This window comes from Anastrepha ludens, chromosome 5 (assembly GCF_028408465.1).
Source record: "Anastrepha ludens isolate Willacy chromosome 5, idAnaLude1.1, whole genome shotgun sequence".
NCBI lineage: Eukaryota > Metazoa > Arthropoda > Insecta > Diptera > Tephritidae > Anastrepha > Anastrepha ludens.
This window is the reverse complement of record NC_071501.1, coordinates 17,216,251-17,233,738: the sequence shown is the minus strand read 5'-3', so window position 1 is coordinate 17,233,738 and position 17,488 is coordinate 17,216,251. Positions and strand designations below refer to the sequence as shown.

General features: G+C 35.5%; 3 protein-coding genes across 3 annotated transcripts; 2 read left to right on the top strand and 1 right to left on the bottom strand.

Moving 5' to 3' along the window:
* Positions 1 to 6,268: 6,268 nt before the first annotated feature.
* Positions 6,269 to 8,467, bottom strand: LOC128864439 (zinc finger protein weckle-like). The gene is made up of 4 exons (XM_054104098.1): positions 8,035 to 8,467; positions 6,968 to 7,954; positions 6,562 to 6,914; positions 6,269 to 6,500 (listed from the first exon to the last, which is right to left on the bottom strand). Exons 1-4 carry the CDS (start codon positions 8,245 to 8,247, stop codon positions 6,440 to 6,442), a joined length of 1,614 nt encoding a protein of 537 aa, XP_053960073.1. The 5' UTR covers positions 8,248 to 8,467; the 3' UTR covers positions 6,269 to 6,439.
* Positions 8,468 to 9,465: 998 nt separating this feature from the next.
* LOC128864429 (zinc finger protein weckle-like) lies at positions 9,466 to 11,851 on the top strand. The gene is made up of 4 exons (XM_054104082.1): positions 9,466 to 10,006; positions 10,087 to 11,073; positions 11,131 to 11,483; positions 11,545 to 11,851. Exons 1-4 carry the CDS (start codon positions 9,812 to 9,814, stop codon positions 11,783 to 11,785), a joined length of 1,776 nt encoding a protein of 591 aa, XP_053960057.1. The 5' UTR covers positions 9,466 to 9,811; the 3' UTR covers positions 11,786 to 11,851.
* Positions 11,852 to 13,913: 2,062 nt separating this feature from the next.
* LOC128863998 (zinc finger protein weckle-like) lies at positions 13,914 to 16,868 on the top strand. The gene is made up of 4 exons (XM_054103456.1): positions 13,914 to 14,311; positions 14,373 to 15,185; positions 15,259 to 15,611; positions 15,706 to 16,868. Exons 1-4 carry the CDS (start codon positions 14,096 to 14,098, stop codon positions 16,412 to 16,414), a joined length of 2,091 nt encoding a protein of 696 aa, XP_053959431.1. The 5' UTR covers positions 13,914 to 14,095; the 3' UTR covers positions 16,415 to 16,868.
* Positions 16,869 to 17,488: the final 620 nt, after the last annotated feature.

Below are 17,488 nucleotides of genomic sequence, written 5' to 3'. Positions count from 1 at the left end.
GTTTTAAAGGTTAACTTGAATGCTTTGAGGAAGTTAGTGATGGTATTTTATTGTATTATGTTGTTGTTTCGATAGAATTCGATTATTTATAATTTTTTTTTTTTGGTGGGTACTTGTTTCTTGATTTAGAGTACTTGTTGCAGTGAAATATGATGTGGTTTGTGTTTTCTATCGTATTGCATGTTTCGCATTTATTGTTGTTGTATATTTTCATTTTGAATAGTGTATCTTTGAAAAGGTGTGGTTTGAGAGGATTCTATTGAACAGTTTTAGTTCTGTTGGTTGTATATTATATTATGGTTTTTTTTATGAAATCCGGGTTTTTTTAGTAGTCCTGGAAATAATTGGCCATAAGCTTTGCCTTTATTTAAAAATTTTTGTTTGTATTCTTGTTCCCATTCTTCTTTTATTTTTTATGTATCTCTTTTATGGCTTCTATGATTGTCCAGGGTAATCTGATTAGGCTTCCGGTTAGTGGTGCGTTATTTGCTGCAGAGTCTACTTTGTCGTTTGGTTTAATGTTGCTGTGGGCAGGGATGCGATGTATATTATTTCCAAATTTTTCGATGTCTGAGGCACGTATGGCTTCTATAATGTTTTGGGCGATGTAGTTCTTGTTTCCCTCGCTTTTTAGTGTGCTGATGCTACTAAGGCTATCTGAGAGGATGGCTACTTTCTGAAATTTTTGTTGTATGGCGAATTCTATTGCTTTTTCTATTGCAATCAGTTCGGCTGTCATAGAAGCTACTGTTTTATTGCAATAATATGTTTTCACTGTGTTGGATCTTTCGTGTATGAAAGCTACTCCTGTTTGGTTGTTTCTTATTGATCTATCTGTGAATATTATTTCGAATTGATTGTCATCGAGTTGTTTCTTTTTTTTCTGATATATCTGCTTTATAATGTCCTGGTTTGTTTCTTTTTTGTTTTTACCTGTTTCTTTGAAGAATCTGTCGTTCAAATGTAGTTTTTGAGTATGTGCCGGTATGTTGTTAATTGGTACTATGTTATGAAATATTAGGTTATATTTCTGGCAGGTTGAATAGTAGCTGGATTTTTTATCAAGCTTGTTAGTATCATTCTTTTTGCCGGAAGGTTGTATGCAATACATTTGATTATTTCCTTTGCTGTTGCCATCTCCAATCTATATTTGGGTGGCATCTCTGCAGCCATATGGTAAATTATGTGTGTTGGCGTCGATCTAATTAGTCCTAAACTTCGTCTGATGTTTGTATTGCAGTATTTTGTGAGTTTTTGTAAGGCGGCTTTAGTAATATTAGCGAAGGTTGAAGTAGCGTAGTCCACTTTTGCTCGGGCGAGGGTTTTGTACAGCTGCAGAGCTTATTGTGGATATATTCCGAAGGTGCAACCGCCAAGTATATTTAGGAAGCGGCACGTTTGGTTGGCTTTCCCCCCTATTTGTTTAATATGTTGTGTGCATGAGTTATTTACGCTTACATATGTATCTGCCCAGGTATTAAATTTGGTGAGCTTGCCTTTATCTTGTCATTGAGAATTGCCTGAGTTTGTTCTTTTTTACGATCGTAACAAACAATGAAGAAATCGTCGGCGAATTGGAACAGTTTGCAGTCTTCGTTGATTATTGCGTAGGTCTGTGTAGTGTATAGGTTGAAGAGTGTCGGACTGAGTTCACTGCCTTGAGCTAGTCCATTGCTCGTGCTTACTTTCTCTTGGCCTAGTATGAGGTTTCGGCGTATTAAGTTCAATAGTTTTATTTGTTCTCCGTCTTGCAGTTGTAGCAGCATACGGTGAGAAATGGACCTTTTGCTGAGTTTTTGTTTCTAGTATGTAGGAACTTTTGGGTTCGTAGGTGTGGAGTCTTGGCGTGTATTTCTAGCTATGAATTCTAGATATTTTCTTTTATCTTGGTTATTCCAGGAGTTGTTTATTTGTTTTTCGCATTGGTATTTTTTTAAGGTCTTTGATTTTCTCCCACATATCTTTAATATTTATTGGTTCGGAAATTTCGTCTATTACTTCTTTGAAGGATGTATTTTTGGAGTTTACTCCTTAAGAAACGATATATAAGGCCCATGGTATGAAAAATATGGGTAGTAAAATCGTGTGAATCACCGGAAGTGTACGCTGACGGAAGTGACGCGTTGCCCTTTTCTCTTTTGGTTTGTGTTTTTGATGGTTTATTTACTTGGTGTTTATTTTAAATTTTTCCAACGAAGACACAAACCACCACTTTGAATATTTGAATATTATCTGCGCAGCGCAATAGTGCAACAACAAACCATACAGCAGCTACTCAGTGTTTTTGCTCCTACATTTCACCTCAAACTGTGCATGTGCAATTGTGCCTGCGAATGTTTTGTTACAATGGAGAAACTACTCACAGTTTCGCTGCTACATTTGACATCAAACTGTGGCTCATCATCATAAATGTGTGGCTTACAAAGTATATTCACTAATTTTGCTAATAGCAAAATTGCATAGCTGGAAACATAAAACGCCTCTTTTAGCTATCCTACATAAAAGTAAATTTTGGTAACTGTGCATGTTAATTATTAATTGCGCAGTTACCGTGTAAAGCAAATTAAACTTTAGAACAGCCATTTTTCATACGCCGCCGGCCAAGGCATCCACACCAGAGCAGTAATAGCAGAGAATGTTAATGCAACATTCTCTGGTAGCAGCACAACGTACCAGAAATTTTACCCAATGCACGTTTTAAATGAGTTTCTGCAGAGAATGTTAATTAACATGCAAGAGAATTCTGCATTCTGTTGCATATAATTAACATTATCTGCTGCTACAAACCTTTCAAATCTCAATTTTACTAAAAATAGTTAACAGTTACATTTGCGCCTTCTCATCTCATTAAGGGGGAACACCACTGTGATTTTTATTTATATATTTCAATTTATTTTTTTCCAGTAATATAGAAAAGGTCTTCATTTACTCCTTTTGCATATTAAATATATTTTTAAATATCACGATAATCGTTCTTAAGGAGTAAACTCCAGTCGCGTGTCGGAGCTGACACACACACCTCTTTTTTTGTTCTTTTATATGTTCTCTGAGATTATTTTCTGCGCTTGTTAGGAGGTTACAGTTATCATTAGTTTTGTGCTGATTATATTTTTTTCGTACGGCATTTTTTAGTCTGAATAATCTTTGGGATTCGTTGGTCCACCAATGTTTTGGTACGCATTTATTGTTATTGATTGTATTTTTCTCTATGGTTTTTCTTATGACGTCGGTGAATTCTTCTAGGGTGGTTCTTATTTTCAGGCTATTCATCACTTTGAGTACGTTGTTCATTAAAATTTTAGCTTTTGTTTGATGGGGTATGAATTTATCCTTCAGCGTTATGATTATTGGGTTATGGTTGCTGTTTGTCGGCTTGTTTATTGTGTTCCATGTATAGTTGATATTTTAGTTTATGAAAGTTATGTCGATAGCCGATGATGAGTTGTTGGTTGAGAATGTAGTCGATCCATCGTTGAGACAGACAAAATCATTATCTGTCATGGCATTCTCGAGTACAATTCCTCTTGCCTTTGAGGGGGTTGTGTTCCATGTTGGTGCTTTAGCGTTAAGATCACCTCCTATTTGTGCGCTTCTTTGTGGGAGATGTTATCTATCGTCATGGTTCTTTTGATTATAAAGGCCTTTACTCTCGCTGGACAGTCTTTGGCAGTTGGAGCATGTTCAAATTTGCAATTGACGCAGGAAAGTTTTTGGCATTGCTCCTCTTTTTCGTGAGCTTAAAAACATTTCCTGCATCTTTCCGTCTTTTCATCTATAGCATTGGGATAGTGTTGTGTATGTTTGTACTTTTATCTTGGCGTAGGCATAAGTCACTTCATCTGGAATATTTTGTCCTTTAAAGAAGATTTTTACTCTTCTGGTAGGGATTCGCTTTTCTTTGTCGTCTCTGCCCCTTCGTTCTACTCTAACCAGATTTAATATGGGTATGGAAGATTTGATGTCTGTTTTCAGTTCTTCCATTGATATTTCTGTAGATATATCAAATATAATGCGTATCTTGGAAATACAGTGCTGTAGAATTCTGGGTACCTAGCCTCTTTCTATCAGGTTCTTGTTGCCACAATTCGCGTTACCTATCTCCGCTCGCTTGCACGTCACTTTAACCCTTCCGTAGCCCACTTTGCTCACTTCCTTTAGTTCTACGATTTTTAGTTTTTTTAATATGTTAGACACTGCTATAACGTTTATAGGTTTTCTTCCTAGTCCGTCGGTCTTTGAGTCAATGAAGCCTATAAAGGGTCCCTAGTGGTCATTATCGTATCTAGGTTCTTAAATTTTGGTGTTATCTTTGGTCGTCGTCAGGGGTTTGATTATCATGTTGCTTTCTAAATGGGCGATCTTGGCTCTTTTTTGTGCGCTTGGAGATTGTTGTGCCCCGGAGCCCTCTGGCTCCTCAGCCTCCACGTCCATTTGCGTTTGTTGTTCACTATTTGGTTTAGTTAATTTTGATTTCTGTTTATTGAAAGTAATAGAATTTCAAGAAACTGTTTTTTTTCTTCTTAAATTATATTCTTTTTCCTTTCTTGTCTATTATTTGATTAATTTCACTTTTTATTAAATTTTTTTTTTGCAAGATAGTTTGATTTCCCGCTCAAAAAACCGTCGTCTTCAAGCCTTCGCCTCGGAATGAATATTCATTTAAGCTTTCACAATTTAACACGCGCTTTCTGTTTTTATTAGATTGTTTACTTTAAATCTCACAAATCACACTGAATTTTCACAAACACTCAAGTCCCATCCTTTTGTTTATTTTGTTCATTTCTTTTGTATTCGAAAGGGAACTGACGTCAGAATTGCCAAATCGCGATAAAAAATACCAAAGCAAATTGAGTATCATAAGTGGCGCCGTCTCAACACAGTTGCTTTGTTTTTCGCTATTTCGACAAGTTGGACGTCAGCTCCCTTTTCATTACAAAACAGACAAAAGGAAGATAAATTGTATGTTTTTGAAAATTCGGTAAACAGCTTAGTAATATTTTTATTTTTGAGATGTAAACTAAACAAACTAAAGAAAATAAAGTGCCGTGTGATAAATTGTGAAAGCACAAATTAATATAAAGCCTTCAAATGCAATTTGTTTGCAAGCTGTGATGCCACTAATTTGTGACTTTCATTTAACAACCCAGTAATCGAACTCAGAGGTTTTATTGTGAGACATTTTATCCTGATGAAAGGGTAACAAATTCGTGACAATATATAACAAAAGTAATGTTTATCAAAGCGAAAGAGGGTTTTTATAATATGTATGGTAATTGTTGCTGTAGCAGTAAGAGTAGTCGTAGACGGTGAATGCTACCATAACTTTGAAATCAAGACGCACATTCATTTTTCAGGACATCTTGGTTAAGCTAAGCTTTTTCTCTACTCTTTCAAGCCTTAATCGCAAAAATAATTGAATTTAATTTAACACGTTCCCTGTCCGCTGAGCCACATATGGTTCATGAACGTGCAGAAGCAAAAATGTTCCTCTACGCTCATGGACCATATGTGTTTCAGGTAGAAATACCCTACATCCGGTTTTTTGTTTTTTAATTATTATTATTACTAAAGCTATCCTATGACTACATAAAAACAAATTATTCAAAGAACCCTGTTGGACTTGTCGCTCAATTTTGCATTTTTGTATTGGGACAGGGAACGTGTTAAATTACATTTATTTTCTGTATACAATTTTGTATAATAAAATCACTATCAATAAAAATATATGCGATACAAAACTTTTGTTCTTTAAACAGTTGTCATTTTCGGCGCACGTACGGCAAGTGTAGAAAGTTGACAGTTTTTGTGCATTCCGGTATGGCATACAGAACGTGCGCACTGCCTTCGACTCAAATACATATACTCTATTTGTATCAGTTATATTCGTTGCAACAAATGTCGGAATGGTCCCATTGAGACAGGCTTATTACATAGAAATAAACTATTGTGAATGGTCCATGAAAACAATTGGGACATTTGAGCTAAACGTCAAAATATAAACAAATTTACAAAAACAAATATTTTTAATATATTTCTAAGCAATAATAGTGCTCTTTTATTTAGAAATATCTAAATTTGTTTTTGCATGTTGTTTTAGAACACAGACACTGCCAACTGGTAGTCTCGCATCCACCATTCGGCTACAGCGGTGCTATATACGAAGTGTAAAATATTAGCCGTTTTGGACACTCCTTTGGAGGTTGTATGCAAAGGATTACAGGTTATATTGCAAATTTAAATGAGATATCAAGACAAGTACCAAGTCGAATAGATTTTAATGTAAGCACATTTATTTGTTTAAAAAATTTAAAATAATATAATTTTTATCTTTACCAAAACGATGATGGTATGTTATTCCTCTCCGTAAGACTAGTCATGTCTAAACTGTTTTCTTTAAAAACTGTTTGGCTCCCCGATAACACAGGTTTCGGCTTTCTACCTAAGAAAAATTGCCACTCTTTTTGGAGACGACTGGGATAAGATTTTCAGCTGATTTTGTTCTAAGGGAACCCCAAAATAATTTAAATAAAGCTTTTTAATAATTAATTATTTTTTACTTACACCGCTTTCAGTACAGCCAATTTTGGTATATTTTTCGTATATGTTTTTTCGCCTGAAGCCTCTAATGCTGCTAATTCCTCCGGATGAGTTTTTCTTTTGTGCGCACGACAATTAGCCCCATTGGCAAACGTTTTATCGCAGAAGTCACATGAATAAGGTTTTAGACCACTGTGGAGTATTAAATGATTTTTCAGCGTTTTGGCTCGTTTGAAAGCCCGCCCACAATAGTCACATTTGTGTGGCATAACATCAGAATGTACAAGCATATGTAAGTTCAAAGTCGCACGAGAATTTAGTTTTAAACCACACTCGTTGCAGATGTGCTTATTAGAACTGTGCGTATCCATATGTTTCTACAAAAATTTTTAATAAACATTTTCTTTACACAATATGAATTTCCAATTACCTTCAGACGCGCACGAGTTTTATAACCTTTTTTACATATTTCGCATTCAAAAGGTGCAAGGTCTGTATGTGTAAGCATGTGTTCTCGTAGTCTAACTTCCGTTCGTGTTCCTTCACCACATTCTTCACAAATAAATGGATGAATATCTTCATGCACAAACTTTATATGGTTGGCAACATAATATTTTTGCGAAAATTTTCTGTCACATAGTGGGCATGGAAATATTCGTTTCTCAGAGAGTGGTCGATGTGTTTTTATATGAGAATTCAGATCAAATATAGTCTTGAATGATTTGTAGCATTGGGAACATGTCAACGGTTCTAATGCCATTCCATGTCTTTTCTTCATATGTATACGATAATTGCCAAGACGTTTAAAATGAAGTGAGCAGTCGCTACAATAGTATTTGTCATCATTTGGCTCTTTGTCGGTGCGGATAAGACACTTTCCGGACTTATCTTGCCCTTTTAAACCTTCTTTTGTACTTATGTTTATTCTGGTTTTTAATTTTCTTTGTTGTTCTTTCGAAGGCACCTCAGGAGGATACTTACTACCATTACTTTCTCCATCACATTCTTTTATTGCACAAAACGGCTTATTCTCAGCGGTCTCAACACCAAAATCGCTGGCAAAAGGATCTTCATTATCATCTCTCTCATCTTCATCGGATTGAGTACCATCTCGTGGATTTTCTCTTTTCAATATGATCTCAAATTTATTCAAATTTTCCATAACTGCTTGATCAGTATTCTCAGTGAAACAGTCTTCTTCATATTGGTGCGTATATAATTGAGCTGGATCTTCCTTCAAAATTCCATATTTCAACCGAATTGACTGAAAATCTGTATCCTTACTGTAGTGACCACTTTGCAGGGCAGTATACATTTCTTGCACTTTAGCAACACGTTCATTGAAATTCGCAATATTTGACACCAATGAAGTGCACTCCGTGCATAACAATTGAGGCAGATCATCATCGTGTTTAACCTGAATGTAAATACAATCGGTAAGAAAAATTAAAAGGATATATGCATACATACATGTGCACATTTAAAACTTAATCATACTTGTAAGTAAAAATATTTTCCAATTGCAACGGCCAATGTACTCCTTTTATCGTCACTATTTCCACCAGAAGTTAATAGTGGTTGATGTTCATAGAATATATTTTTACTATTTATATCAATCTTCGCGCAAAGTCGACACCAATAGAGCCAATCTGTGGATGTGGAAGAGGAAATGTAGCCTCCATAACCGATTGGATTGTTTAGTGCTTGCATATTTCTTCCTCCTTTATAAGTATATTTATTAGTAAACGTTAGCGAATCGTGTCGATCGCTGTTAGAATTTGCCGCTCTTCATTTATATAAATATTTGCTAGATGGTGAGAATTTTTCTTTCGTTGTAACAGAGATGATATTTCGATTTGCTACTTCCCTGCTGGCTCAATTCGAATACGATTTTGCCGTGTCGTAAGAGTCCACCAATAAACCAAGGCGTATTGAATAACTCGGGTGGCGCCAAGGCGAATTTATTACAGGTGACAGCAAACACATATAAGTAAAACCCTACATGTATTTGTTGTTGCGTTTGGTGCAAGCATCATGTCAAAATCAGCAAGCAAATGTAAACATACGAATGTAAACACCTTATTAAATCCACCTTGGGTGGCGCCATTAAAAAACAGTTAATTTGTTTTTCGCGAGTTTGACAAGTTGGACGTCATCTGCGTTCGCAATACAAAACAAACAAACGTAGGTAAAATTACATGTTTCTGTAAATTCAGTGAAGTGCTTAGTAATTTTGTAATTTGTGAGATTTAAATCAGACAATACCCACATGTTGCGCGTTCGTTTAGGATTTGGCGTAAAATCACTTTCGTCACTTGAGGAAATGTACACGTCTGATCTAGATAGTTATGCAGGCGGTTCCATACTTGTAGGGTTAGCATTTCTGATGTAATCTGTGATGAGTTTTTGCTTAGCTGGTTTAGAATCTTGTTTATATGTACAATTCCCGATAGGTCGACATCCATTTTGTAATTTAAAAAAAAAACCGCACTATTTCAAAACCGCATAAAAAAAAGCCGCATAAAAACAGAACCTACTGTATTGGAAAAAATCATACACAAGAAATTCTGCGCATACACACACTTTCTTGCCACGGCATCTTCACACAACAAAAGGCAAAAAATTGCATTTGAAGGCTTTATATTTATTTGTGCTTTCACAATGTAACACACGGCACTTTATTTTCTTTAGTTTGTTTAGTTTAAATCTCAAAAATAGAAATATTACTAAGCGGTTTACCGAATTTTCAAAAACATACAATTTATCTTCCTTTTGTCTGTTTTGTAATGAAAAGGGAGCTGACGTCCAACTTGTCGAAATCGCGAAAAACAAAGTAACTGTGTTGAGAAGGTACCACTTATTATACTCAATTCGCTTTGGTATTTTTTATCGCGATTTGGCAATTCTGACGTCAGTTCGCTTTCGAATACAAAAGAAATGAACAAAACAAACAAAAGGATGGGAATTTGCTTGTTTGTGAAAGTTCAGTGTGATTTGTGAGATTTAAAGTAAACAATCTAATAAAAACAAAAAGCGCGTGTTAAATTGTGAAAGCTTAAGTGAATATTAAGCCTGTAAATATTGTGTGGCCTATTGCTTTCGCATACTCTTTTGGTTTCAACCATAGTTATGGGCCAAACCTTGGAAATCTATTATCCTTGGGCGAAAACTTACTTTTCTGAAAATAAGAAAATTCATTTGAATGGAGAGGCGGAACGCACGATCAACACGATTCGCTAACGATTTCGAATTAATATTCATATAAAAGAAAAAAATGGAAGCTTATGGAGGCTACAATTCCTCTTCCACATCCAAAGATTGGCACTATTGGTGTCGACTTTGCGCGAAGATTGATATAAATAGTAAAAATATATTCTATGAACATCAACCACTAATAACTTCTGGTGGAAATAGTGACGACAAAAGGAGTACATTGGCCGTTGCAATTGGAAAATATTTTTACGTACAAGTATGATTAAGTTTTAAATGTGCACATGTATGTATGCATATATCCTTTTAATTTTTCTTACCGATTGTATTTACATTCAGGTTAAACACGATGATGATCTGCCTCAATTGTTATGCACGGAGTGCACTTCATTGGTGTCAAATATTGCGAATTTCAATGAACGTGTTGCTAAAGTGCAAGAAATGTATACTGCCCTGCAAAGTGGTCACTACAGTAAGGATACAGATTTTCAGTCTATTCGGTTGAAATATGGAATTTTGAAGGAAGATCCAGCTCAGTTATATACGCACCAATATGAAGAAGACTGTTTCACTGAGAATACTGATCAAGCAGTTATGGAAAATTTGAATAAATTTGAGATCATATTGAAAAGAGAAAATCCACGAGATGGTACTCAATCCGATGAAGATGAGAGAGATGATAATGAAGATCCTTTTGCCAGCGATTTTGGTGTTGAGACCGCTGAGAATAAGCCGTTTTGTGCAATAAAAGAATGTGATGGAGAAAGTAATGGTAGTAAGTATCCTCCTGAGGTGCCTTCGAAAGAACAACAAAGAAAATTAAAAACCAGAATAAACATAAGTACAAAAGAAGGTTTAAAAGGGCAAGATAAGTCCGGAAAGTGTCTTATCCGCGCTGAGAAAAAGCCAAATGATGACAAATACTATTGTAGCGACTGCTCGCTTCATTTTCAACGTCTTGGCAATTATCGTATACATATGAAGAAAAGACATGGAGTGGCATTAGAACCGTTGACATGTTCCCAATGCTCCAAGTCCTTCAAGAATATATTTGATCTGAATTTGCATATAAAAACACATCGACCACTCTCTGAGAAACGAATATTTCCATGCCCACAATGTGACAGAAAATTTTCGCAAAAATGTTATGTTGCCAGTCATATAAAGTTTGTTCATGAAGATATTCGTCCATTTATTTGTGAAGAATGTGGTGAAGGAACACGAACCGAAACTACTCTGCGTGAACATATGCTTATACACACTGACCTGGCACCTTTTGAATGTGAAGTATGTAAGAAGTTTTTCAAAAAGCAGTCGCGTTTAAAGGTAAAACAACTAGATATTTGAAGTGTGAAATGATATTTGTTGATATATTATTTACAGAGTCATATGCAGATACACAGTTCCAGTAAGCACATCTGCAGAGAATGTGGCTTGCAATTAAATACTCGTGAAACTCTAAATCGTCATATGCTTGTACATTCTGATATTATGCGTCATAAGTGTGATTATTGTGGGCGAGCATTTAAGCGTGCGAAAACGTTAAAGAGCCATTTAATACTCCATAGTGGTCTAAAACCCTATGCATGTGACTTCTGCGATAAAACCTTTGCCAACGGGGCTAATTGTCGTGCACACAAAAGAAAAACTCATCCGGAGGAATTAGCAGCGTTAGAGGCTTCAGGCGAAAAAACATATACGAAAAATATACCAAAATTGGCTGTACTGAAAACTGTGTAAGTAAAAAATAATTAATTATTAAAAAGCTTTATTTAAATTATTTTGGGGTTCCCTTAGAACAAAATCAGCCGAAAATCTTATCCCAGTTGTCTCCAAACAGAGTGGCAATTTTTCTTTAGGTAGAAAGCCGAAACCTCCACTGGATTATACTGTGGACAGAAAACACTCCAACTCGTTGACAGGAGTAGATGTGTCTGCTGAAACAGTGTTATCGGGGAGCCAAACATTTTTTAAAGAAAACAGTTTAGACATGACTAGTCTTACGGAGAGGAATAACATACCATCGTCGTTTTGGTAAAGATAAAAATTATATTATTTTAAATTTTTTAAACAAATAAATGTGCTTACATTAAAATCTATTCGACTTGGTACTTGTCTTGATATCTCATTTAAATTTGCAATATAACCTGTAATCCTTTGCATACAACCTCCAAAGGAGTGTGCAAAACGGCTAATATTTTACATTTCGTATATAGCGACCGCTGTAGCCGAATGGTGGGTGTGAGACTACCAGTTGGCAGTGCCTGTGTTCTAAAAAAACATTCACACAACTGAGAGCATCTGATTCCAAAACTATATTTCATGTAACATGACTGTATAAAAAATTATTAAATATCATAGGAAATCGCATCAAAAATACTAAAATATGTACAAATTTAGATATTTCTAAATAAAAGAGCATAGTTAAAGCTTGGAAATATTTGTTCTTGTAAAATTGTGTATTTTTTACGTTTAGCTCAAATCTCCCAAGCAAGAATGTCCCCAATTGATTTTCAGGGTACATTCACAATAGTCTATTTCTGTGTAATAAGCCTGTCTCAATGGGACTATTGCGACAGTTGTTGCAACGAATATAACTGGTACCAAATAGAGTATATGTATTTGAGTCGAAGGCAGTGCGTACGTTCTGTATGACATGTCCGAATGCACAAAAACTGTCAACTTTCTACACTTGCCGTACGTGCGCCGAAAATGACAACTGTTTAAAGAACAAAAGTTTTGTATCGCATATATTTTTATTGATGCTGATTTAATTATACAAAATTGTATACAGAAAATAAATTTAATTTAAATTAAATTCAATTCAAATGCTCCCTTGTTTTCAATAAAGGCTTGAAAGAGTAGAGAAAAGGCTTAGCTTAATCAAGATGCCCTGAAAAATTAATGCGCGTCTTGATTTGAAAACTATGGTCGCATCCACATTCTACGACTACCATACATATTATAAAAACTCCCTTCGTTTTGATAAACATTACTGTTGTGAAATATTGGTAAGAATTTATTACGTGTTTATCAGGATAAAATATCTACCAATAAATCCTCTGATATGGCAACCCTTTTTTTCTGATGAGTTACGTATCGGCAAGGCGAGTTCATGTTGTTGTTTTAGTATCTCATTGGTTCGCGACAAGGATGATAGATTACCAGGTTTACTATTTAGTTATGGTGAAAAAGATATTTTGAGGGGAACTTTGGCTGAAACGTCACCGGGGATTCGGCAGCCGAGTTCTGCACGAGCATTACACATGTATTCCTACACTCGTCCAGTCAGTCGTTCAGTAGCGGCGAAGCTACTTGAGTAGAGATTGTGTTGAGTTTTTCCAAATATCACTAACACAATTGCACAATCATTTTACATATCTTCACACACTCGTCCAATTCGTCGTTGCTCAGATAGCAACGAACCAATGTGAGTGAAGGTTGTGTTGCCAGCTGAAATCTGCGATAATTTCACACACATTTATATACTCGTCCAACCCGTCGTTGTTCATAAGTGAATGATTTATTTGCAGAGCTCAAAAATTAAACTTTTTATATACCTTTTACATTTTCATTTATATTTTAGACAACTTTGGTGATATATTTCTTATGGCCGCGGGGACAACAGAGGGGGCAAAGTAATTTTCCATAATCAAGGCGAATCCATTAAAGTTAAACAGAACACCTGAGTAACAATAACATTTACTTGAAACTAGTATGAGCTTTACGGCGACATAAACATAGCGCAGCGAATAAAGATCCAGCGGCTTCGTTGGCTGGGTCATGTCGTCCGAATGGATTCAAACGCTCCGGCTTTGAAAGTATTCGATGCGGTACCAGCTGGTGGCAGCAGAGGAAGAGGAAGGCCTCCTCTGCGTTGGAAAGATCAGGTGGAGAAGGACTTGGCTTCACTTGGTGTGTCCAACTGGCGCCGGTTAGCACGAGAGAGAAACGACTGGCGCGCTTTGTTAAGCTCGGCCAAAATCGCGTAAGCGGTTATCGCGCCAATTAAGAAGAAGAAGAAGTTTGGTAAAAGTTATTTTTTATGTCAAAATCTGCATACAAATGTAGACATCACCTTAAATGTACTCGGTTTGATCAGATTTACAAAATCAATCGGTATTAATGTTATCGATTTAGAACAAGAGAATTTGCGCCTAACCAAACTATCGATTTTAAAACTGTCATTCTCAATTCAACTCTCCATCTGCAAAAATAAACATCTGTCCCTTTTGTGTATTGTTTTCTAAATTAAAAACATATTTTAATCAAATTAGCAAAAACGTACTGAAATATAAGGAAGGAATTTGTAGCAGTGAAATAATTGATATAATAATCAAAACGTAATATGCATGCCGGGGATGCAATAGTCGGTGCAAGAAACCGTAACAGTACAATTGATGTATCTGAGGACTGGCTCCGTTGGTGTCGCCTCTGTGGAAAGGATGATGTACAAAATATAAATATTTTTTTCAAAGACGAGCACATGGTTACCTCTGAAGGAAATACTGAGCAAAAGGAGTTTAGACTTGCAATTGCGATAGGGAAATACTTTTGCGTACAGGTATGATAATTTTAATGAAATACTTATCTTACTAGACTTGTTACATGTATTGCTTTTCTAGATTAAACAGGATGAAATACTCCCCAAACGATTATGTGCACAATGTTTTTCTTTGGTGACATCTTTGGTTAACTTCAATGAACGTGTGGCTAAAATTCAGCAAATGTATGCTGCACTGCACAGTTTTAGTGACTTTACACATGTAGATTTCCAATCTTTGAGACTAAGATATGGTGCGCTTAATAATGATCGGCCACATGAAATCAATTACCATCCTTTGGCGGAAACACATTTTTTTGAGGCAAAAGCAAAAACCAATGATTATGAAGAGAAGAGTTTCATTGAAGAAGCAGAAATGGAAATTGCTTCTCAAGAATCTAGCACTGGAATAGAAATAAAGAAGGAAAGTTCAACTGACAATACGCCGGCAACAGATGAAGATATTATATATAATATATTTGAGTTTGAAAATGAAGATGCAGAGGGTGAAGATCCTTTCGGCAGCGGCACTGAAGTTAGTAATGATAAAACGATAGATGCAGTTGGTAATGATAAAGTAAAGATATATACCTGCAGCGAATGTTCTCAGTCATTCAAGAGAATTTCGTACTTTCGTTCGCATATGAAGCACAAACATGCCAAAGTTGCTGCTGAGAAACAATTTGTTTGCTGTGAATGCCACTTTTCTTTTAATACGCGAGCGCAGCTGAACCATCACGCGGCCAAGCATTTGCGTTCTTTTATTTGCGAAGAATGTGGAGAAGCTGTGCGCTCAAAGGGACAACTTAAACAACATATGCTCACGCACACCGATTATGCACCGTTTGAATGCGAAGTGTGTACAAAACGCTTTAAAAATCAAGTACGTCTGAAGGTAAGCCCAAAAACAACCGTTCCAATTTATAGCAATTAGGGATATGGATATCTTAAACGGTGGCTTTTTACAGAATCATATGGAAACTCATAATTCGAATAAGCTTATTTGCGACGAATGTGGCTTACAATTGAATTCGCGAGCCACCCTAAATCGTCATTTATTGGTGCATTCAGATGTGATGCAACACAAATGTGATTATTGCGGGCGAGCTTTTAAGCGTGCAAAGGCTCTAAAAAATCATCTAATTCTGCATACAGGCTTAAAACCATATTCATGTGATTTTTGTGATAGAACATTCGCTAATGGTTCGAATTGCCGCACACATAAGAGAAAATCACATCCTGAGGAATTAGCTGCATTGGAAGCTTCAGGCGAAAAGACTTATACAAAAAACATACCCAAATTGGCGGTATTAAAGTCAGTGTGAGTTAATTTTTATTTTAATTAAATTAATTTAAAATCCTGAAATATTTATTTCGTATGCATTTTTAATAATACTACTCTGTATTTCCCATAGTACTCGGGCAGCAGAAAACCTGGCACCTGTGGTCTCCAAGCAGAGCGGAAATTTCGCTTTCGGCAAAAAACCCAAACTTCCGCCTGACAGTATTGGTACTGTTAGCAGGAAACAAGCAAAAACATCTAAACAATCTGCAGTTTCAATAACAGCCACAAATGAGATGTTCGAGAAATATAACAACGTGACAAGTCATTCTATACATTCTGTGGCACAATCAAAAAGTCAGCATAGCAATGAAGACAATAATACAGCCGTCAGACACATACCTACTATCGATAATATATATAGTCAGTTAATGAAACAAACCACTCCCAATAGCGGTTGTACTGTTGTTCCCGCCACCATAACAAATCCTAGCCATTTGGACACTAAATCTCCGTCTAACGAAGAATCTGTTGATATTGACATTACAAATGCCATCGCCCAACATCAACTTTCTCAACATATGCTTTTACCATCACAACAATCAGCAATACCCAGTGCTGTCCAAAGTTTTTGCACGCAACTAATGAAACAGCATAAAACAACAATAGAACAACAACAGCTGCTCGAATTGCATCAACAGCATGATGAAATTTCTGTACATAGTCCAGAGAGTCATGGGTCTCATCACGCAGAAGAGCATCCAGCTGCTTCAGCAACTGCAACTAAAGTAAATCAATTTTATAACCAAATGAGCCAACATACGCCAGATACATATTTGTAGATGCAAATTCTCAAATTTGTTAGGATACGCCATCGAAGAATGAATACGTGTACCGTTAGATTGTATAGATATATATATGTATATTTAGATACTTATGTATGTACAAATGCAGATGAGTGCTATTGGGTATCTGCAATGTAACGTTAGCATAAGTACGAGTATGTATCTTCGTTTATTTTTATCTTTTTTTTTTAACTTGTTACATTTGTTTAGTACCAAAAAGAAAAGTTTGAACACAAGTTCGCGATTATTCCCATCAAAGGCTCACCATTAATCCAGTGGATGCAGTGAATGACAAACAAGAAGTGTACCGAACAAAACTTTATGAAGGCAGTTAATTGCTCAAGCTTTCTAGAGTGGTATTTGCGTAAATACTATTTCATGAGTATTCAAATACCTAATAGGTTTATAACTTATGCATTTAAAATAAAGATTATATGAAAATGTAAAAGTATGGATGATTGAACATTTTATTTAAAATTGGCCAGCATTTGAAACCACTAACAATACGTTGTTATATTTAAGTTTGGAAAATTTTGCGTTCGTAATGATACAATTTTTTATTCTTTTATTTGTCTTTATATATATATATATGTATGTATATATATTTATTTATTTGTAAACATCTTTTTAAATTTTATTTGTAAATATTTTATATACAATATATTTTTTAATTGTAAATATTTAATATATTTTGTTATATTTGTAATTATTTTTTATTTTGTAAATATTTCTTATTTCTTTTATTTGTAAATATTTAATATATTTTTTTATTTGTAAATACAGGCTGAACGATATGAAGTGTTACCTTCACTTTAGCTCGATATGACCACCTTTTGCCTTGACTATAGCCTTCAAACGGTCAAAAAATGAGTTGCATGCTGCACGAATGTGATCTTGAGGTATTTTGGCCCATTCTCGTATAATCGCTTTTTTCCATACTGGCATATTTTTTAGTCCTCACCTTGCTCTCCAAAATTGACCAGATGGAATAGTCCATCGGATTTGCGTCTGGCGAATTCGAAAGCCATTGTGTGGACGAAATGAAGTGTGGAACATGATTTTTTAACCATT